The 23,061-nt window shown below is 44.0% G+C and overlaps 2 protein-coding genes across 3 annotated transcripts; both read right to left on the reverse strand.

Annotated features, from left to right (window-relative positions):
* Positions 1–503: 503 nt before the first annotated feature.
* On the reverse strand, positions 504–6,575 carry LOC116776615 (ribosomal RNA processing protein 1 homolog). The gene is made up of 11 exons (XM_061525505.1): positions 6,290–6,575; positions 5,951–6,030; positions 5,361–5,510; positions 4,551–4,653; positions 4,162–4,253; positions 2,766–2,939; positions 2,573–2,673; positions 2,343–2,486; positions 1,753–1,910; positions 1,460–1,545; positions 504–1,392 (listed from the first exon to the last, which is right to left on the reverse strand). Exons 1-11 carry the CDS (start codon positions 6,489–6,491, stop codon positions 664–666), a joined length of 2,019 nt encoding a protein of 672 aa, XP_061381489.1. The 5' UTR covers positions 6,492–6,575; the 3' UTR covers positions 504–663.
* Positions 6,576–7,489: 914 nt separating this feature from the next.
* On the reverse strand, positions 7,490–22,881 carry LOC116776444 (protein son of sevenless). Of its 2 annotated transcripts, none has more exons than XM_061525553.1 (34): positions 22,523–22,881; positions 20,504–20,761; positions 18,264–18,440; positions 17,888–18,100; positions 17,499–17,628; positions 17,157–17,260; positions 16,920–17,087; positions 16,738–16,802; positions 16,328–16,458; positions 16,155–16,255; positions 15,775–15,877; positions 15,338–15,479; positions 14,788–14,917; positions 14,436–14,616; positions 14,039–14,150; positions 13,665–13,821; positions 13,393–13,584; positions 13,179–13,274; positions 12,646–12,828; positions 12,345–12,507; positions 12,094–12,215; positions 11,740–11,859; positions 11,436–11,553; positions 11,094–11,174; positions 10,870–11,002; positions 10,685–10,741; positions 10,462–10,540; positions 10,302–10,389; positions 9,934–10,003; positions 9,599–9,655; positions 9,333–9,379; positions 9,108–9,253; positions 8,914–9,029; positions 7,490–8,644 (listed from the first exon to the last, which is right to left on the reverse strand). In XM_061525553.1, exons 1-34 carry the CDS (start codon positions 22,616–22,618, stop codon positions 8,587–8,589), a joined length of 4,194 nt encoding a protein of 1,397 aa, XP_061381537.1. In that variant the 5' UTR covers positions 22,619–22,881; the 3' UTR covers positions 7,490–8,586. The 2 variants fall into 2 exon arrangements, with proteins under 2 accessions (XP_061381537.1, XP_061381538.1); XM_061525554.1 differs by having other exon boundaries at positions 9,183–9,253; positions 22,523–22,880.
* Between the last annotated feature and the right edge of the window lie 180 nt (positions 22,882–23,061).

Below are 23,061 nucleotides of genomic sequence, written 5' to 3' on the forward strand. Positions count from 1 at the left end.
ACTCCATGGATCCATGGTGCTGGTGCCGGGTCCATCGTTGCAGGGAGAGGAGCTTCAACAGTACCTGGGACTTGAGATTTAAATGTAGGTTTAAGGGTCCTCTATCTAACTCACGTCAAACGCTCACCTCCACCGTCCAAGCTCCTCTCTATGCCGAACCAGATTTGAAGGAACCCACTAGGACTGCCTTAGAAAGTACTTTCCAAGAATGAATTGATGTGAGTTCTGGACAGGCCCAAGTCTTTTGGTAGGTTGTAGAGAGATTTAGCCGTGATACCTCTCGCTCCCACTTCTACCGCATATAAATCTACGACGAACCTATTTCGAGTGAGCTCGTAATAATTGTTGACCTTGAGTGTATGGTCTTTGGGGATGTTGGTTTCCCAAGGAACCGTAAGCTCTATCGTCACAACGCGCTTTAAAATTCGCGAATACATGTTAACTGTCCAGGGTGTGGACTGTTCGTTTCGTGTCAGAGCGAGTCCTAGAATGAAACGACCGAGTCACTTAAGCTTAGTTTTATTTTACAAACAACATTAATTCTAGTGTAACGTGATCAGCGTCTAACATCAATACAGAGAACCACTCACTTGAACGACTGAACGTCTTCCTCGGCTCCGAGCAGTCTAGACTCGGCGCTAGACTGAGTCAGTCTCAGAGCGCTCACTTGATCTTCAGCTTGTACTTCTTAAAGAACGGGTTGATGGGTGAGGGCGTGGAGGGCTTGAGGTTGGTCTTGGCGGGCTGCCTGGTCCCGTCGTAAGGGATGTCGGGGCTCCTCTGCACGCTCCTGTAGTACTCCCCGGGCAGTTGCATACTGTTCTTCTTCAACACGAACTTCACCTTCTTGGGCGTGTCGAAGGTCACCACCTTCTTGGGACTGTCTTTCTTCGCTTGAGTCGCCTTCTGATAGTTCTTGACCTTACTCGGTGTAACTCTCTCACTGTCCTTCTCGTTTCTCTTCTTTTCCTGTTTCTTTTCCTTATCTTTACTCATCTTTTCATTCTTTCTCTCATCACTCGCTACACTCTCAGCCCGCTCTTTGTTTTCTATTCTATCTTTTTGTGTTTTTGTATTATTTTCTTTATTTATTGGCTTAATACTGATCACCGCCTTGCTTCCGTCACCTCCGCTGACTTTTCTTTCATTATTTTTTTTTGTCTTTATCTTTGCTTTATCTCGTTTCTTTTTCTTAATTTCTGTGATACTATTCTTATGGTTACTTTCATTTGTCTCTATGACGTCATCTCCGGTCACTCTCCGTTTCTTGTTTCCGTCTTCTTGGTCGTTCTTCATCTTTCTTTTTCTATTCTTTTTCTTCTTCAGGTTTTCTTTGTCCTCGTCCTTGGTGTGTTCTGTGTCTTCCGCTTCTTCGACTTGCCACTCCCCGTCCTGTAAGTTTAATACATTAGGTGATTTGTCCCCACCAGTCATTTGATCACTTCTCTCCGTCTCTCACCCTGGATCCTGCCGTCACTTCCTCCACTATACTGAGACCAGCTCGCGCCTTCGCCAGTAACTTCTTGCGATGTTTTTTGCTCATTGCTGTGGACAAACGAAAATGTTAATTCCTATAATTCTGTTTTTAAACAAACGACAGTTGGGTTAAATCCTAAATTCTCGGCCGCGAGCGGGATGTGAGCCACTCGAACCTGCAGCAGTGACTCTCATTCAAACTAAGATAACTATATATTTCTGGGAGACCTCTCTACAGTCATGTTTATATTTTAACAATAACTCTCCGAGACTGACCTTTGAGAGCCAGTTCGTCCTTGGTGGCGCCGAGGCTCCTCTCCAGCCTCACCAGACTCTTGGCTGCCTTGCCAGGGGACACGCCCTTAGGCACCTCCTCCGGGATGTCCGCCTCGGGAACCTTCAGGGGATATTCTGATGATGATAGAGCTAAGAACCTATTGAAAGAAAATCCTTGGTTTTCAACTATTACATGAAACTAAGGATCGCAACTATACCTTTATACCTATTTCTAAAATTCTATACAACGTTGGCTTCCTATTTAAATAAATAAATAAATACCTTTCTTTATTTACAAGTATTGTTCGTGTGTGTGTGTGTGTGTGCGCGCGCGCGCGTGTGTGTGTGTGGGTGTGGGTGTGTGTGTGTGTGTGTGCGCGCGTGTGTGTTATTATATTATCTCATCGCGCTTAACGTCTACATCAGTTTACAGTTGTGTGTCATATTCTGTGCGGACCGTTACGAGTGTAGCCCAACATGTTCATATTTTGTAATATCCATCATGTGTCAGTTATGTGTGTCGCTAGTATCCAGCTGCCTCTCTGTCTGTGTGTCTGTCTCGTCCCGCGTGTCTGCTGTAACTCCATCACCTCTCAGCACATATCTCTGCTCGTCTCTTCGCGCGGTGCGAGGTCGCGGCTCCTCTCAGCTGGTCCGCTAGCTCGGCTCCCGGCACTGGCAGCGGCGTCAGCAGCACGCTCACACGACCTGCGCGAGGGTCCAGCGGCCCAGGCCTGGGGGAGGAGTTACAATTACAAATATATCATGTCCTGAGGCAAAGCAATCATTCGATATATGTTAATTTATTTGTTATAATCACCCGTCCTCCAGGACCTCCTCCTGCTCGTCATCCTCATGTTCCTCGTCATCCTCGTCTTCCACCAGCTCCAAGGCATCCGGTCCTCCGGGGGGACAACCCATCTATAAATAAACAAAAGTTTGTTTCACTTTACACATACACAGCCAGTCCACTCTTATATATGATGAGTTTCAACTATTCTCATCATAGTCACCTTTTTCCAGGCCCGAGCCTTCTGTTCGTACTCCAAGCCCAGGTCGGTCTGTGTGATGAGCTGCGTGAGGAGTCTCCTGGCCGGCACACTGAGCGGAGTGTCACACCTCACGTGGAGCGTGAACGGTTGGAGGAGACACGCCATGCTGGCCAGGGGGATGGAACCTTCGGATACCTGAAGAGGAGACATAGTGTCATATTAACATACCATATAATAAGTGCTCGGTCTATAATATACACGGCTGTCCAGGACTTAGCTGATTTGTTCTTAATTGTTTCATTCATTAAGAAAGTAAATGGAATAGATCGAGAGGATTTTATAAAAAGCGTGCTTGGTCATAGTGTATTTAGCACCTCTTTTTTAAACCGACCGTTGACCGATTTCGGTGAAATTTCGGTGAAATCGGTGAACTGGGGATCTTTTAGTACACGCCACACATTTAAGGGGGAGAGCTCTGGAGAATAACGGTGAAACTCTCTTAGTTTCACTCGACATGTTGAAAGCTTTCGACAGGATCTAGCATGATTGCCTTATTGGTAAGCTTTCTAGTTAAGCCATATCCCCTGGTCTGGTTGACTGGATTTCCGACTCTCTGAAGGACCGTGACTTCGAGTAGTTGTTAATGGCTGCTTATTTGAGCCAATGGCGGTAAACGCTGGAGTTCCTCAGAGGTCTGTCTGTCTTCTATGTAACTCTTTTTTTGCTGCACATTAACGATCTGCCTCCATGAGTGTTTTTGGTGACGCAAATGATAGCACAGGTGTAGAATGGTATGAATCCAGTCCTAGGTCCAGTCGAGATCGATCAGAGTAAGAAAGAGAGGCCATGGTAGAGCGTACTAATGTCACACTTCAGGCTGCCTCCGAATGGATCTTGTAAAATATAACGCCACCAAAATGCAAGCGTGTCTTCACACTACAAGGAAGAGTCCGTTCATTTTGACTCCAACTTTTCGGAGTATATCCTTGGCGGCAGCTTGGAGCAGGCAGCGGCAAGGAAACTCGGAGTCCTTGCAAAAATGCGGCAGTATGTACTTTAAGCCGGGACAGCTTCTTTGTTTATACAAAGAACAGGTCCGGTCTATTGTGCAATGGAACTTGGTTAAATCCAATCTAGTCAGCCTAGATCACAGGCGAAAAGTAGCCAGCATCTTTGTATTCCACGTCATACACTCTGGAGAGTACACAGGAATTGCACAATTTAATTCCTACATCCTCTTTCGAAAAGGGTGCTATTCACCCTAATACTGAGATAGTAAGTTCACCATCAACAGCCTCTTTACCACAGACGGGTGGAATTAATAGTTTTTATATCATATAACGTTCTATTGTGTGTCGCTATCCTTATAATATATATATTCTATGCTCGGGGACTATTTTAATTACTGTCAGCTCACCTTGGACAACTCCTCCAGGTAGCAGTCAATGACATGCAGCATCAGGGACAGGGAGTTCCTGGCAAAGGATGGAGTCTTCACAGCAAACAGGCCTGGAGTATAATATGATGCTTATAAACAAACAAACTATACATATATATATATATAAAATAAATCGATCACACCCTTCCTGTACAGTGTGCGAGGTCACTGTGCCAGGTGGTGGGAGGCGCGCACATACAGACTAAATGCTAATTACTGTTCGACACAAACATAACAATGTAGTTTTTTATAGTTGATTTTAGATTTTTCATTATAATATATATATTCAAATGATTGTGTGTCTGTCTGTGTGTGTGTGTGTGAGTGTGTCTGTGTCTGTGTGTGCGTGTGTTAGTGTGTCTACACACCGTCCTGTCCCGTGAGCATGTCAACAAATCTGTGACACGAGTCCAGACTCCAGTCGGCTCTCCTCAGACAGCGCCAGCCGCCGCGGAGGTAGCGTCGGACCAGCTGCACACATAGCAACACATTCATCTTTAGCTTCTCAGATTTAAACTTCAAGTTACATTTGTCTCTGTCAGGTTATAAATATTTCAGAATACGGGAGGCTGGGTGCAGACGCTTCTACATCTCTCCGATGATAGAGGGAGCTGTACGACATATTAGCTGAACCACTGGTCTAACTCAATACACTGTATGATCTAACTCAATACACTGTATGATCTAACTCAATACACTGTATGATCTAACTCAATACACTGTGTGATCTAAGTTAATAAGGAAGTAAAGTGGACTGAAGTAGGGTTGTTTAACTATACCTCTGTAATGTGTGGTTAGTTAAAGAAGTAAGAATAAGTATTTATTCAGCAGTTCATGGACTAGTAACAAGAGCCAATATGATACATTGAGTATCTTCCTGTTGTGTATGAGGGATACTCGGTCACATCATTATGTTAGGTCCGTCACTTAGGTTTGCTACTTACTGACGTACATATATTACAAATTTAATATTATTTTACTGAACACTACAGTTCTAAAATATAATATTGCCTACAGCTTGTTAGGGAGAGTGACTGGGGCACAGTACTGGAGGTTGGAGGCTCAAATCCTGAGTTATCAACTAACTTAAACTTATCTCTTACAAACTATATGTATATATTGTCTTCAACAGTATTTTTATATTCTAAATATCAAATGTATAATCGTCTTTTTCTCACCATAAGGAACTTATCCATCCTGTGTTGATCCAGTCCGTACCACTCAGTGGCTAACACTCTAAACCCTGCCTTCATCATCAGGATAGCATGGTGTATCTGTTCCACAGGGAACAGGTCGAGGATCTCCGCTATATTGTCACACAGTTCTTCCTGCAAATGTAAAGTGTTGAATTTTTTTTTCTAACAGTATTTTGCTTTTATTCATTCTTACAATATAATATCACACTAACTGCACTAACTAACTTATTTTATACATAAATTATGATTATTGATAATTTTCGTAAGTTTAAACTGTATTGTGCGATGAGATCTGTCTCTCCCGAGTATTAAATTAAATAAAACTAATATTTTTGGATTACTACATGTTATTTTAAATAACATCTTCTTGCATGGTAATGGTTGCTGCAAAGTGACCAAAATGTCGGGAGGATGTAGTTTATCAAAAAATAATAAAGTAACGTAGTAATCCGAAAATATTAGTTTCATTTAAATGTATTGTAAGACATTTCACTTTAAGCTTTTTACATAAAGCTGTTTCAAATAAAGTTTATTATATATATTTATTAAATAAATATTTCCTGTAATCATACCTGTACTAGAGGCTTGTCAGACATCCACACGGCATAAAATAAACCTTTCCATACTCGGATGAAGTCATCTTCCTTGAACTCTATAATGTATAAATAAAGTATTGATTAACTTATATAACCTATTAAATTTACACTATTCCGGCAATATTGAATTTATCAAACTAATTTAAAAGCTCTCTAAGTAACATGACTTTATGTGTTGTTTCATAATGTGTTTCTAATGTTTTGATTTGAGGTTATAATCACACATGTCATTAAAAATACTATATTTATTTAACCAATTTAGACATTTACTATTTAAAAAACGCAATTTACTACACAAAGAAAGGATAAACTTACCATATCCTTTCTCAAAACAGTTCAAAAGCCATTTTTTCAATGTTTTCAAAACACGATCTCTAGTTTTTTTCTCGTTTCCAGAAAGCAGACGCGCAAATTTAAATTCCTGCGCCACAACGAGTACTTTCTCTTTTTTAGGTTTTATTATAGATTTCTTTTTATGTTTTGGATTTTTAACCTTTTTCTTTTCCAGTCGTTTCATATCGATATATTATTTTTTTTATAGTTTTAAACAATTTTACAAGTCGTGTTGAATTATGTTGTGCGTCTGACAAATGACAAGTAACTTATTTTTTGACTTGTGACAGTTGATAGGTAAATTTTTTTCTTGTAAACGTTTTTACGGCTCTGGATACGAGTCTTTTTGAGCCTGATAGGCAGAATCTTTTAATAGTGTAACAATTTTGCATTCAAGAGTAATAAAATAGATTAAAGTTAATTAATTTATAAACAAGAAAGAAATATTATTCCAATTCCACTGTAAATAATAAATAAATTGCATCATGAAACTTATATTATTAAATGTTTTATAGTTAAAATAACTTTAAATGATAATTAAGAGATGGCGTACTTGATCGTATTTTTTATTTATAGTAAATTATTATAACACTTTTGTATAGAAAATTATTTTAAGATGGAGGGCTGAACATTAGATTGGTTTATATTTTATTTTACTATCCTTTATCCTCGGAGTGATATCATTTATGTCTAGAAAACCATTTTAAACAAACTTGGTTTATATCTTTTAGTGCAAATATTTTAAACGAAAACATTTGGATTTACTTTCTAAGGATCTTGGCACGAAGTTTTTAAATAAGCTTATAACCTGTTCTCAAAATTTTACTTTATGCTATGGCTTCACTCGCTCTGAATCGTGGAATATTTTGCCAATGTCAACATTTTTATTGTTGGACGACAATTTTCAATCTTGAGTACTGTGAGTAGAAAACCCAAAGGAGTTTGTTGAATGGAATGAAGGCGTTTATTTTATTATTATTATAATATTCTTTTAGTACAAGTCTTGCCGTAACAGTTAATAGTCACTGAGCCGATAGACCATGATTGTCAAAAACGTCAACTGAGAGACGTTTGTCGTATTATAACAGTATTATGTTATTTTAAACGACTTTGTTATCTGTCGCCGGCCATTCACATTCAGGGACACGTCGTCGTTTGGGTGAACAAATGAAACTTCAGATATATAACTGTGTATATAATATGTCCTACAACGCTTCTCTATATGTACAGGGTCACGGCGATCAGGCCGCGGACGGAAGCCGGCTACTTACTCTATTATTTATACGACTCTATCGCGTCCGATAAAAAAATACAGCCACCTCAACCCCCGCAGCCTGTACAGCCGTCGAAGGCGAACCGAATACCTAAAGCCGATCTATAAACACCTAACATACATCTACATATGTACAGTCGCGGCTCGGCGGCACGTATAATACAAGTTACAGTAACTCAGTGTCAGCTCTACACATACTTTACACACATCTGTACACGTCTCACGTCTACTCGGCCTACGGGCTTATTACTATAGTACAGCGGGTAACACGGAGGCGCTCGGTCGACTCGTGGGATTGGTCCTGGCTGCAGTGTGTCCACTCGCCGCCGGGGGAGCCGGGTCCCGGCTAGGGGCGCGCCGGCGGCGAGTCGCGTCGTGGGATCGGTTCTGGTCGCTTATATAATATATGTGTTGTATTATTGCTTGTCGTCATAAGACTCATTTTCCTGTCCTCTGCCCTCCTCTAGTACAAATCATTATATATATACGGAGGCGTCAGTTTGTGCGTGGGTTCGTTTGTTATATTTTTGTACTATATCTATATATATTATTTACAATAAATGCATTTCTCTGCGATATTGTAATTTGTGCTAATATAAACATTTAATGTTTCTCAACACTCACTCACACACACACATATATATATATCTATGTTTTATTCTGTCCGTGTGTTTGTTAATAATATTCTCCTATCGTTCTCTGTCATCCCTGTTACTGGATCACGCCCCCCTCTCCGTCATCTTCTCCGTACTCTCTCCACATCACGTCACCTACTAAGTATCAAACATGGAATGTTACTCTCAACACATTGAACATGTTTTTTTTGTATTTTTCCTTTACATATTCTATATATAAACATTTGACATGCGGACAATTCCCAAATTCGACTTCCAACATGAACCTCGTCCGCTGTGAGCTTCATGTTTGGGAGTCGTGTATGTAACTTGGTTATTTTATGAGCTGGTGGGATCAGGTTAGTTTGGCAGCTTCCGTGTCCGTTGGCGTCCTAGGTCCGCGGGGCGACGGCCGCCGCGGCCGGCTTCGGCGGGAGTTTTGGAGCTAACCTGGAATTACATGCATATACACAGTTAAACTTACTGACATTATGTCTGTCTGGGAAGTAGTGGAGAGTGTTCAGAAAGGTTTAGTAATGTCAATGATCGTTTCGTCCACAACACAACTGTATGAATTTTTCACCTCGGCATGTCACTTCTCCAACTAAGGAGTTGAATTCAAGGTCACTTTAGACCAGTCGAGGCTGACCTCTCCCGCGTCTTGAGCTGCCCAGCTCGTGTTCTAAGAGTCTACGTATAGTGTGTGTGAGTGTACTAACGCGGCCGTGTGTCTCCTCTGCAGCAGGGCGGAGTGTGCGGGCCGCAGCAGCTCGGGCGGGGGCGGCGGGCGGGGGGGCAGCGCGGGCGGCGGGGGAGGACACTCGCCGCACGACGGCTGGAACATACAATACAGTGTGAGTGCCGGGCGCTGCCTCATCACACATATAACATGCGAGTTTGTGAGTGTGTTCACATCTAAGTTTCTCCACACGTGTGTCGGAGAGCACACGTTCTCCGTTAAGCCTGTTGCAGTGTTAGTGAGTCTCACCGGGTGCGGCGTGTGGGGCGCGGCGGAGTCTCTTCTTCTCCGCGGCGGCAGGGGCGGGGGGACGGTCTCCGCTGGGGGCGACACATGCTCCGTTAATATCAAGGGTGAGGTGTGAGGGGGTGAGGGGTGTGTAGTAACAGGATCACTCACCGGGGATGTGTCCGGGAGACGTGGCCGAGGGGAAGCTGAAGGCCGCCCTGCAGAATGTGTGTTGTTTGTATTAATATAATGACTTAGAGAATATAGAGTCAAAACTATGTAAATATAGAATGAAATCCGCGACACGAGCGACCCGCGACAGCTCATTTGGCGAGGCGGCTGGACCACGAGACGTCACAGGTCGCAGGGTCTGGTCCCGCTCGGGCCGAGAAGTGTTCATTATATATCTCGCACTGTATACAGGGTGTGTGTCTCACCTGTCCACCATCATGGGGCTGGGCGCGGGCGGGGCGGCCGGGGACAGCGCTGGACTCCTGCGGGTCAGGGGTTATTGGTCGTTTGTAACAGATCAATGTATTTATCTTATAGCTGTTTCTGATCAACGTGCACGCGGCCAGTTCCCCGTGTCTGATGTATAGACCTTCTCCCATGACAGTATCAATGTAAGTTTGCGAATGATATACCATCAACGTCCCTAATGTAGTGTGACCAAGCACACTTGTGATCAGGTCTGTACCAAGTACCACCTCGGCCTGTTCTACAGGTTTAAGTGTACATCATAAACGAATATACATAACATCAGTCGGTGTACCTGAACAGGTCGTGGTGCTTGGGGCTCGGCAGCGGGCGGTCGGGGGGCTCCGGGGGCGGCTCCGTCGACGCTGGGCATTCACATACATTAGATTAGATCACACCTCTTTAAAGTTAATACTTGAGACAAGATTGCAGTAGCTCGTGTGGTCTTTGGAAGACATTTTAAACATGTATTATATTGTGTTTTTAAGGCTTTACATGTTACAGGACGTGTTATTTTAAGATATATGTTATTTTTTAACTTCTCCCCTCCACCGCATGTCTCCGTAACACATGTGATCTCCCAGCCGTACATATGTTTTCTCTAATAGTGTTTTTCTAAGTACATTATATTTTACTACTATGTGTGTGTGCGTGTCTCAGTACCCGTGTGCGGCGAGGGCGGTCTCCGCGGCAGTACGGGCGGCGCCTCGGGCTCGGCCCCCCCGCGCGGCAGCAGCGGCGGCACACGCTCCTGGCGACACACACAATATACAGAGTGAGCTGCACGTACATCACCTCCGACCCACACACCACACGCCCTCACCTGTGTGTCCGTGCGTCTTCTGTTCTGGTACATGTCCGCCTCCACGAGCGCGCCGCGGGGAGACAGCGCCGGCCGACGCCTGAAGGTCGACAATATATATTGTTAGATATCCAGGAGCCTCGACAAGAATCAATGAGATTTTTTTCCTATAACACTTCAACCAGACACAGCTTTAACAAGTCTAATGTTCTGATGACCACATTTCGTATATCTCGATACGTACTTGGGTGAGTGGTTGTCGCGCGGCGAGGGCGGGTCGTCCTTGGTGGAGCCGCTGTTCCTGGACACACAACCTTATATATAACACACATCGCACACACATCACACGTCTGTGCGTGTAAGACATTTCTATTATTCTATGTAAGTCGAAATAATGAATAATTTGCAGTCTGTGACAACTCCTCGCACCTGTGCAGCGTGGCGGCGGACTTGCTCTTGTCGAACAGCTTGTCCAGGAGACTGAGCTGCCCGAGCTGCGCCAGTGAGCTGGAGCTGGCTCTCTCCAGCCGCGGACTGGTCACCGAGCGCTCCTCCCTGCTCCCTGTACGCACACACACACACACCCCATTCAGTATATGTGTAATGAGTATATGACAGTATTCATAGTTTTATTATAGTGTAACTCTCTTTACCCTGATCGTGTGCGTGGAGCGGCAGGGAGGCGACGCTGGCTCCGTCCCAGACGCTGCTGGTGGGCGACAGCTGGGACACGCCTGGACGGAGAAAACAACAGTCCGTTAAAACTCCTCACACTACACGAGAATTAACTTTCTTGTTTATGTGTGTTCCAGACGTTATACACTTGAGCTGTGACAGCTAACACTGACGCCTGTCTCTTTACTAATTCAGTTCATGTCAGTGCATACAGAGTTCCGCGGATCTCGTTAACCAGGCCGCGTAACACTGAACACGGTATTGTGACAGACTCGTCGCCCTCAGCGTTATATATATGTATATAGGCAGGGTGTTCGTACTGAACGCGCCGTCCAGACTGACGAGCGAGTTGGTGGAGGAGAGCGTGGTGGAGGACGTGTCGTGTCTGCGGCGCGACACCTTCACCGGCTTCAGAGACAGCTCGGGGTAGCGGCGGGGCTGCGGCGACAACCAGACAAGATACATTTTTTAAACATTTTATAAGATATAAGTGAAGTCATTATATCAAAAATTTAATATTATTCTATGGCAGCTGTATTTTAAATACCTTTTTTGAGACAAAACAACGAAAAGCGAATATAATTTTTATGTTATATTTATAATAATCACAGTATGCACACTCACAAACTTGTGCGTCTGTTTGACGGCTCCCTTGGGTTCGATCTCCTTGCTCTTTCCATACAGGTAGTTGGTAACTTCGTTATCATCCATCCCGGGGAACGGATCCAGGTTCTCCAGAAAAGCCTGGAACGTACATACATATACTCTGCTATAAGTTACATACGTCAATGAGTTATCAATGTACTGACCTTTATTCAGTACAGTAGTGTGGACACAGAATGTAATAATATTGAAAATATAGTGAAAATATCTGAGCTGTCTCAAATTAAAAAGTGCGACTACCCTCAGCAAGCTTTGAATGAACCTAGACTTGTTTTGCGGCTTTATTTGTCCAGGAATAACATATGTCCTACTGACCCTGGTCCTGGGCTCCAGCGTCAGACAGTAGGGCTGGTTCTGGTACTGCTGGATCTCGCCGGTTATCTCCGCCACCATGCGACGCTTCGAGAAGTTTATGAGCTCGGTGTTGGAGAGGAAATCTGGGACACGGTGTTAGTATTTAATAAGTTTTTGTGTTTCAAATGGATCACGTATCATATGGAGACGCCGACTCCGGTCATGTCGACGTGTAGTGACCAGGTCATGTAAGTGTGTAAGTGCGGGCGTACCGGGATTCCCCTCCTCGATGTGTAGTATCTTGGTGAGGTAGACCCCCACGAAGGGCACGCAGGGCGGGTTGATGCTCCGCAGTCTCTCCTGGTACAGGCGGAAGTGGTCCGAGCTCAGCTCACGGAACTGGTCCAGAGCGCGCAGGAGGCGGGGCGGCAGCATCTGGTTACGGGACACGGGCATATACACAACTAACGTTATAAGTGATCGGAGCTAAGAACTCTGTGTGCGTGTGTGTGTGTGTACGTGTGCGTGCGTGTGTGTGTGTATACGTGTGGGTGCCGCCGCCGTCCTGATCACCTGGAAGGTGTACTTGAGCCTGTAGACGGAGGCGGACTCGCAGGCGGCGACCACAGCGAACACGCCGTTGAAGTTGTTGAGGTCGCTGAGCGCCACGGCCAGCTCCAGACACCAGCTGAGCACGCCCGCGCGCTCTTCCACGTTCTCACTCTCCACTATCCACTTCTCTATCCAGCGAGTGAACTGGAACATCGACGTACAGGTATATGATTTAAACGTTCCAATCATTTTAACCGACCTTAAAAAGGTCGTGATCAGTTCGACCCGTATGTATGTAATATTTACAGAACTGTCCACATTTCGGATATATAAGTGTATATAAGCGTCTGAACAAATGTACCAAAATTTCAAAAGTTTTACATACGCTGTATATATGTTTGTGTTCGCATTACTCCGGAACTATAACTCCGATTTTTACCTAATTATTTAATCAAAACAATCCTAAGACATCCAGGTTATGTTATTCAATGATTGCTTTTTGTGTATTTCCACTTCGTAACCATATAACTCGTGTAAGAGGCCGCGTCACTCACGTTGGTGGTGTTTTTGCTGATCCTGAACAGGTTGGGGCTGGACTTCTCCTTGTCTTTCTTGGTCCACGCCGCCCCCACCAGCTCCGACGGCTTCACCTGGAATCATACCAAAAACCAACGCTAATATGAAATTAGTTACGCATATGAAACAACAACTGGTCATCAACAACACGAGTGTGGCGAGCGAGGGTTGGCATTCAGTGTCAATGCTGACCTGTCTGTATAGCTGGAACTCGAGGAGCGTGAGTTGGCGGGCCACCTCCAGCGGGTGCAGCGCCAGCGGATGCCAGTCGTGCCTGTCGGGCTCCGCCACGTGCCTGAGCGGCGCCGGCGGCAGTCTGTCGAACACGTACGACACGCCCGACGACACGCTACACAAGGACTCGTTGTCCGACTGTAGGCCGCTCTGGAGAGGTATAGAATATAAAATGAATAATTTGTTCGGCATGAAGATCCAAACGTCGCCGGTCGTCATCGAGGGCCGACCTTCCTCTGAACGGTCTTGAGCACGCTCTGCACCCACTTCCTCATGGGTTTGCCGTCCACGGCCTCCAGGAAGCTCTTCAGCTTGGCGAGCAGCTCCGGCTCGCGCTCGAAGTCATAGAAGTGTTGATCCACCCAGTGTCGGAGGACGTTTATCACCCTGGAGGAGAGAGACAAGCTTTCATCGGTCCTTTTCTCTTTAGTATTGTCTAATTAAGTTATTATTAATCACCAAATATTTAGGTTTTAAAATTTAATTTTGGACTGAAGCTTACTATATTATTTGCTGTCCAATAACTATCCACCCCCTCAGTCCCTCCCTGGCCGACTATGTGCCACCCACACACAGCCAACCTCTGCCAGTGTATTATCGTTACCTGAACTTCACGGGTTGTTGGAACTCCTTCCTGTATCTCTTCCAGTCCTCCCTGGCCGTGTTTTTGCTCAGCTTCTCCGCGTCACTGGTGGCCGAGATCTCCACGCAATCCGCTGCAGAGGACATAGACATACAATTCAAAAACAATCCTATATATATCAGTCGTCAATTCGACCCATGACCTCTCAGCCACGTCTCTACAAGGTCTACTCTGTATAGTATAATGTTACCGATGTCGAGGTCGAGGTCCATCAGCGAAGCGTTGGGACTGATGTCCTTCCTGGGGATCTTGATCCTTGGGACTGCTTGCGCAATCAAACATACATCATGTACAGGTGGGAAGACAGGTTTAGAGTACATATGTGTGTGTGTGTGTCTGTGTGTGCGAGTGTCCGTACCGGGTCGAGGCGCGTCGTACACGAGGTGCGGTTCGGGTATGTCGAAGCGCTCGATGAGTAAAGCGAGCAGCTCCGAGGGTGAACAGAAGGAGCGGTAGGTGGTGAGGAAGGTCCGCACCAGGTTGAGGTCGGCGTGCACGTGGTACGTGAGGCGCTCCACCAGCTTCAGCAGCGTCGCGCCCTGGGGGACCGCTCCAGACATTACATACGGCTGATGGCTGATGACTCATACTATGACTCTTCTCCATAGTACTAACACGTCTTGTGATGTATTAGAGTGAAATAGTGAGATCGTAACTCCTCAATAATAACGATAGCATTTGAGGAATGACGATCTGGGTAGTGAGGGTACCTTGATGAGGGGCGCGGGACCGTGCCCGTGCTCCAGCAGTATATTGTGAGGTCCGTCGGGCTCCGCGAACCGGTACAAGGAGGGGCTCGGCAGGCGGAGAGGGTGACGACGCTCCAGGTCCAGGAGAATACTGAAACGAGAACGAATATCTTGGTCTGAGGGAATTTGATCTCCAGGTGTCTGATAGAGTAATGCTGGACAGTGAATATGCCGTTATAATAGTCCCTAAGCAAGGTTTCGTCGTCGTGGTGATAAGTTTGCGCATGTACACAAGAGGTGCAACAAAAAGTCACCCTTCATGCTTATCCAATACAAAAACAATGTAATCAATGTGCCTGCTCGTCGGTGTACTCGGGAACGAACATTTAGTCCCGGTCCCGCGTCTACACCTGACATCTGAAAGCCTCATTCAGCGCATGTACGATCTATTGCAGCTTGCAAAGTGGCTCGCCGTCACTGCGCTCACAAAACTAATATAGAGTTGTGTCGGGACCGAGTACTTTGTAATCCGTCAAGTAGTAGATCACTGTTACTGATAAAGCCCCGTCACCTGTCCAGACTCCTGTCCAGCATGGGTTTGGTGTTGAGTATGACGAGGTCGCTCATCCAGCATCTCTTCTCGGCGGGAGACGAGGCCGCCAGCACCACGGGCGGGCCCACGCGCGGACACAGCTCCATTAGATTGCGACCCTCTGACGGACAAACCGACATTAGTTTAGGTGTACGACTTGGACAAATAAATTCTCTACGTTATTTAGCCAAAGACAATATTTAAATGTTTCTCAAAGCCAGATTTCTGTCAGCCCACGAGGAGCTTGGACGACATAGAGGAGCTTGGACGGTGGAGGTGAGCTTTTAACGCGTCAGATAGGGGCCCCTTAAACAGACACCTGGGTCGCAAGTCCCAGGCACTGTTGAAGCTCCTCTCCCTGCAATGATGTACCCGGCAGCCGCCCGTTTCGTGTGTATGTGGCGGTGTGAGCGTACCTTCTCCGTCGGGGCGATCCACTATGTCCAGTTTCCGTATGTGCAGCTTCTCCTTCAGCTTCAGCTGGGGCGGGCCCGCCGTCACGCCGCTGTTCACAGTCACCTGGAATATTCACACAACAATCGTATTCAAAATCGCTCCAGGTTACTTATTATATGTAGATTTAAGTTAAAAATGTATATTTTTAATCCAACATAAGAAATGAAAGTTTGTTTACACTTTTTATCTCGTTTCGTTGTCGGTTACGCAGTCTTAGAATGATTAAATACTTAATAGGGTTTTTAATTTACTTGTGACCGACAAGTGACAAAGTCTAAACCATAGTATTCTGAGATTTCATAACAGTACAGGCCGAGGTGTTAGTGAGGTGTGGACTGACCAGGCTGGTGACGGGTTTGCAGAGCAACAGGAGTCCGTCGAATAAAAAAGCTCTCCGCTCAGCGACGCGCTTCCCCGGACCCAGCTTGGTGAGCGTGTCCTCTGAAACGTTATATTACACAGCGTTCAGGGGAATGTGACGTCATCAGCTCCTATATGTGTTTGCGTGTGTACCTCTAATGAACTCGTTGCAGCACTGCGGCACGTCCCTGGCGTCCCAGTTGTCGACCAGCCTGGCCAGCTCGTTACACTTGTCGATGGCCATCTTCCGGCGAGCTCGAGACGCCGACCTCATCGCGCCGTCCCTGAGAGGAAACGACATTACTAGTGTGAACACTCGGCCCCTACTACGGACGTCACTTCCTGAAGCTACCAGGATATCTCAGAGCGAGAGCAACCACTAGTATTACTGCAGGGACTCTGCTCATGTTAGGTCGAGATGATGTTGTCCGTCAGTTATTGATTTTTGTACTGAGATAATATTAAATTTAGTAACACGTTGATGTCTGTATGATGCAACTTTAACTGGCTGTACCATGCAGCAGCGCTTTTCTTGTGTAAGGTATATTCTGGATCATACTCACAGCTGCGGTCCGTTCCCCAAGGCTCTTGTTAGTAATTTCTCTATTGGATGTAGATTGCATTCGACCTGGACAAATCAAACATAATATATGAGTGAATGTATTGTCGCCGGAGTAAAGCGGGGGAGATCAACTTGTCTCCGAGTTAATACTCGTCTAGTATATCTGTATGCGTGTGTGCGCACCTGTTTGAAGCTCTCCCGGTCGTCGCTAGCGGGCGCCAGGGGCAGCATGGCCAGCACGTACGAGTGATACACGAACACGTGCGCCACCGGAGACAGCAGCAGCCGCGGCAGGCAGTACTTGACGGCCAGGCGGAACCCGTGGCCAGCCGTCTCCAGGCGCTCGCCCAGCTGTATGTATACATGGATATAATACTATTCGACTCGTCAGACAGTAAAGACAGTCCACGTTAATCCAACCTGTGGATCATCAACGAGCGCGGCGAGTGCGTCCCGGGACTCCCTCCTGGTGACGATGTTGGCGTAGCGGACGAACGCCCGGAACTCCTCCACCTCCGCCAGTTCTGACGATGTTAACACTTGCATTATAAACACGTCATACAATGTCCCATGTGTGTTGTGAAGACCTTAGCTACCAGGCGCCAGGCAGTATCTTTATAATTACAGCAGACATGTTGAGATGACTGAATAGAATCCAAACTTAATTAATAGTAAATTGAGTTTTTTGATATAATAAATATTTTAAAAAACCTATTCAATCCTACAGTTCATTGTGGAATGTGTATCTGTTTGTGTCCGTACCTTCAAAACAGCTGCCGATGTATGGTGTGAGCGTGTCCTGGGACATCTCCATGGCGTCCTCGAGGTTGCCCAGCAGCGTGACCGTCAGCTCGTATATGTCCACTATGTTGCCAAATATTAGAGATATCACCTGCAAATATATTACACAGACTAATGACAGCACAGAGCTTTTACTATATCATATTAACTGTATAGGATATGGTGATTTATTACAACAGGTTATTACTTATACGTTTATTTTGACAAAGTATTGAAAGGAACTTTTTATTGCCTATGACGGAAGCTAGTATATTGATCATTAATTTTTTTTTATATGGCTGAAGTTTATTTATTGCGTTTCTTTATTAGTCATATGAGTTTATATAAGATTGTCACTGTAGAGGTCCAACCTTATTGTCATCGACGATCTTCTCCAGCTCCTCCTTGAACACCCGTATCATGAGGTTGAGGTCCCTGAGGAAGTTCCGCTCGTCAGCCAGCAGGTCCCGCACGAGATCCCCGTACGACAGCGACGCTCTCCTTCCCCTTTCGCTTGTGTTGAACGCCGGTAGAGCTGCGATGCTGGCCAGCTCCGAGTCTTGGTAGAACATGTCGATCAGGACCTGGAATATGACACGACCTGATAATACTGTGGAGTTCACTCATCTTTCTATATATTCATTGGATCTTGAACATTCCAACCAAACAATGATAACATTGTAACAACCATGATACTTGAACGGTTGTCAGAGACATCCTGAACATCAACTAGGTCATTGTGTGCACCTTATCAGCGCACATGGCAGTCTTGATGTCACTGCAGGTGATGACTTGGTAGCCGCTCTTCTGGGAAATCTTCTTCACGAAGTTCCCCGCCAGCCGCAGGATGTCGGTGCTGATGAACTCCAGGATGACGGTCATGAAGGTTGTCACCGACATGTCGATCTTATAGAGCAACACCTCCTGGAACATCAACGATATACTTTACTTAGGTGATGTGTACGAGATGCCTACCACTTGCGATCTCCGACGAGGATGTGACCACAAATAATGCAGGTCCTACCATTTCAAATATCGCAAAAATGTTTGTTGGCCCCATTAGACAGATTCCGCCCATTATAAGCAACAACGTCATTGCTGTCAAAGTAACTCTCTGAGATCCAAATACCATACCATAATATTGGAATCAGTTTTCTGGTCAATAGAACCCTTGCTGATAGCGTTGTAGAACTGTCCAGTACGTCACCAAAGGTACCTCACCTCACAATTTGGCAAGGTGTACCCTTAAAATCGTGCAAGTTTATACAACGACTATCACGACAGATAGCCTCTATGACGACATACATATAGCTATAATATACAAGTCACAGATTAGTAGCCTATTGAGAACAATAACTTATAAAGTTTTTCGAAATGAGGAACTCTATTTGATAAACTCGTTTTTTTTACGAAAGCCTCAAAGGAAGTTGAACGCGGCAAAAGACTTAATGATAGAGAAAGCTCTGGAATCAACTTTATTATGACGGAAAAACTGTAAATTTTAGTTTAACATAGATAGCGACCTCCGCAAGACTATCACACACCGAATATTGACTTCAGTGAGAAAGAACGAAGAAGAAGAAAGAACTTGTTTGGTGAATATCAGACGGACCAAGTTTCCTTTTAGGATTCAACCTTTCCTAAGCTCTATACATTAAGCTGGGAAAACAGATTTGCTGCCTTACAAACCATTAACAGCATAAACCAGAAACTCGACCGGGAAGTCAATACTCTGAAGGAATTAAAATCTGTGGTGCGAAACGTACAAGCGAGAAAGCCAAAACTTTAGTGGGCGACTTTGAATCTCATGAGCGAAAGAGCACAATATCTTGGTCCAACACCGTCAGAACAGTAAGCTCTAAATACAATAAGGAAGCTGGTGCGCCAAATCCGACCCTTTTCCTTGATTCAGATAAAAAATGGTATCAAGCAGAGCCGGGGGTATAGTATTCGTTCAACACCTTAGAAGAAGCCACCTGACAAGTCTGATTACACAAAACGGAACGGAGTTGATGAAAATTAGGACTTTTTACAGCTAGATATATGCTTTGCACACACGAAAACATGAACTAATTAGTGATGACGCCAGGGTTATGACCCCGGCTCCAGAGCCGCCGTCACACACCGCCTCTCAACAATGAAAAAGCGTCTGGCTGTTGCAGGTGGTATTCGATGTCAGTTCACCCTAGGGACATCTAATGTATGAAACAGGAATGAGGTCATCTTTTTTATCAACATCTGGAACAGGTTGCGACTTTGGTACCACATTCACACGTCCATGCCGATTACACACAGGTTTCCAGGTTTCCAAATGTAAAAGGGCTCTTTTTTCTCGCCTTTATGACCTAGGAAAAGGTCTTTAAGACTTGAAACCTGGTTTCCAAGGATGTCAACCTTTGGAGATATATCAAAATGAAGTCTTCACGAATTGTAGAACTTACAGACTAAACCTGCCATCTTGCGCCAGAGCGGAAGAGTGACGTGACATTTTCGAAACTGTTTAGAAACGCGTTAGACATTACGTTCAGGACTATGGACCGGAGACACGGTATTGACATAAAAGGGGGCACACATTTATTACCGACGACTTCCAGGCGCCATCAGTATAATCGCTGAAACGTTGCAGGAGGTACAACTAATCTGAATAGTTTGCAGCGAATAGGTCTCTGGATAAATTTGGATTAAAGAGAAGTCCAGATTAATAGGCACGTTGACCACAATAGTGTCTATCCGAGTATGTATACCTAGGGCGAGTGTTCCAACTAGACAGACCCCACTTCAACATACATCAAAGTTTGAAAACGAAAGCACCGCGACCTAACCGCGATCATGCAGCTTTACAGTAACGTACTGGTAAGCTGAACGGAGCAGGATAGGCCACAAACATCACCGAACCGGTGGTCGTTGTGGATCAATTCTAAATTAAGTCTGATCAGGCTTTACCACAAACAAAATCTCTAGACTGATCATGTCCCTCTTCAACCCACCTTCTGCAGCAACAGATGCAGCCTTTCAAGTGGCAGCAGTAGTTTCCGTCTCCTGGCGCCGGCCGCCTCCCTGGCCTCGATGAGCGCCCAACGGTCCAGTGGCGTGGGGAAGCTGCGGGCCACCCTCTCCTCTCCATCCGCCACGCTGAGAGGCGCGGGCGGCGCACACAGCATGCCCAGCAGACGAAGACACAGCGACTCCACAAACTCCAGAGCGCCCTCGTCCGCCGTCAGCGTGGGGTGGACCGACTCCAGCACCTACAGTGTTACTTATTAGTGATACTACCAAACAATGTTCAGATTTGCTGAGTGTCTCTGCAGTACTACATAGCAGTTGCTAGTCAATATCAAAGTAAAAAGTTTTCAAATTTTCATTAAAGAAAAATCAATGTTTTTTTATATATATAATATCAAATGATGGCAAACAAGCAGACAGCCCATGGATATCTGAAACATAAGGGATGGTGCAGACACATTACCCATCTTAGTTGTGAAAGGGAGAGAGGAAAGGATGGGAACAGGGAGAAGGCAATGGTTCTCTCAGTGTGGTAACTGATCACAGCTAGGCTCTCCCACCTTAAATATATATACATATATATATTACACACACATACATATATATTATTTCATGTAATATGCATGGTGTGTGTCCGTCTGTAACATGTAGAGGCCAATAATATAATAAACATAATAAATGAAAATTCATGAACATATACATTTGTAACTCGTTCATGCAAAAACAACTTAACATATTATCTTCATAAAATATTCCAGAAAAGTTACTTATGTATCAGGCTCAGACATACATTATGTTTATACCCTCCCAAAGAACAGCGACAAAAGAATACTTAGAGTATACCTAATCTGTGCATTATTTTTGTCACAATAAAATTTAATGTTACCACATCAAATGGTTTAAAAAATCTTAGTTATGATTTATTTGGGAACACACATGCAAACCGTCACATAATATCAGTCACTGTAATAAGTATGAAGTGAGTGTACCGAGTTGCAGGTCATTCGTTATACCTGACACCTCACTCATGTTGAAATTCATTTAGAAACATTATTATTACATAGTTAAATAGATGACAATAACATTTATATATATATATATATATATATATATATATATATGTGTGTATTTAGGAAAAAAATATTATTTATATAGAAATTTGGGTGTCATCTGATAGTTCAAAATATTGATTAGTAAAGATAATATACTTATATAGACAATAAGGTTTAATAAAGGTTTTGTATAATTAATATTTTAGTACTACAACTGATTTATATATATATATATATATATACTAACATACAATATTCTTCAAAGAGATATGTTAGCCTTTGTCCATCACATTTCTTTTATAAAACTATAATTATTTCCACTTTTGATAGATAAATAAATAAATAAATAATATTCAAACTAATGTTATAATAATTAAAACAAATTAATATTAAAGTCACTAATTTTCTGGGCTCCATTTTGGTAAGTTCTTGAGTTTTGGGAGAAATTATCTATTGAAATAAAATTAGATGTATTTAGTTTTAAATGTGTTAGAAGAAGAAATCTCATATTTTATTTTTTTGTACCTCTTTTAGTGATAACTGGATGTATCTAAATGCTATGAGGCAGTTAGAGAGGATTTAGTAACAAGTAATCAAAAATCACTATTTCATACACTCATGAATATAATTAGTGCAAAACCTGTTCTACTACAGTACAGTGTACAGTAAATTATACAATGTACTATTCACTATATAGTCATCTGTTCAAAATGTGTCCTTGACCCAAAGAATTATTGTCTGACCTCGATTTTCATAGTGCATAAATGTAGTAGTGTGGTCATGGCCTTATTTACGTCCTTCGACACATCTTTATAACTTAATACGATGATGAATATGATTTATTACGTATACTAAATGAGAGAATAGTCTAATAATGCTGTATAAAACGAATGATAATGATGAATTGATCGACAAACAACAAACTTCGGTAGTGACATATTGTACACAAACCTTGCGGAGAGAGCTGATGAAGAAGCCCTTCCATTTCTCCGCATTCTCCGGGTCCTGGAAGTCGTAACCCCGAGTCTCCTCCACTGTGGGCAGCATCGTCGCCGGAGAACCCGCGCCGAAATCATGTAAACACAGCTAACACGGCACTACACACGATAACGATTCGCTCATAGCGAAAATTTTACCTTATACACGACACACAACAGAAACTTCCAAATATATATCTTATACGGTTATATTGTGTTTTATGAACGATATTACATTAATTATAGTTGGATATCAGATAAATAATTTCTTTGATTCATCTAATCGGCAAAACGACGCCATTTTCAATTTATTTATTAGTTCCTACTCTATGGTTATCAATACTGGTTGCTTAAGAGAAAAATTGTCCTGTGATTGGCTGTAAACCAGTGATGTCAAACGGATGCCTATCTTTAATTGGATATTACATCCTTGACGTTATCGTAGTCTGTCCAATCAAATCTCCAGCGGAAGATAATTTCATATTCACATTCTGAAGTCTCTAACCATCTGTG

The sequence above is a fragment of the Danaus plexippus genome, chromosome 30 (assembly GCF_018135715.1).
Source record: "Danaus plexippus chromosome 30, MEX_DaPlex, whole genome shotgun sequence".
NCBI classification, from domain to species: Eukaryota; Metazoa; Arthropoda; class Insecta; order Lepidoptera; family Nymphalidae; genus Danaus; species Danaus plexippus.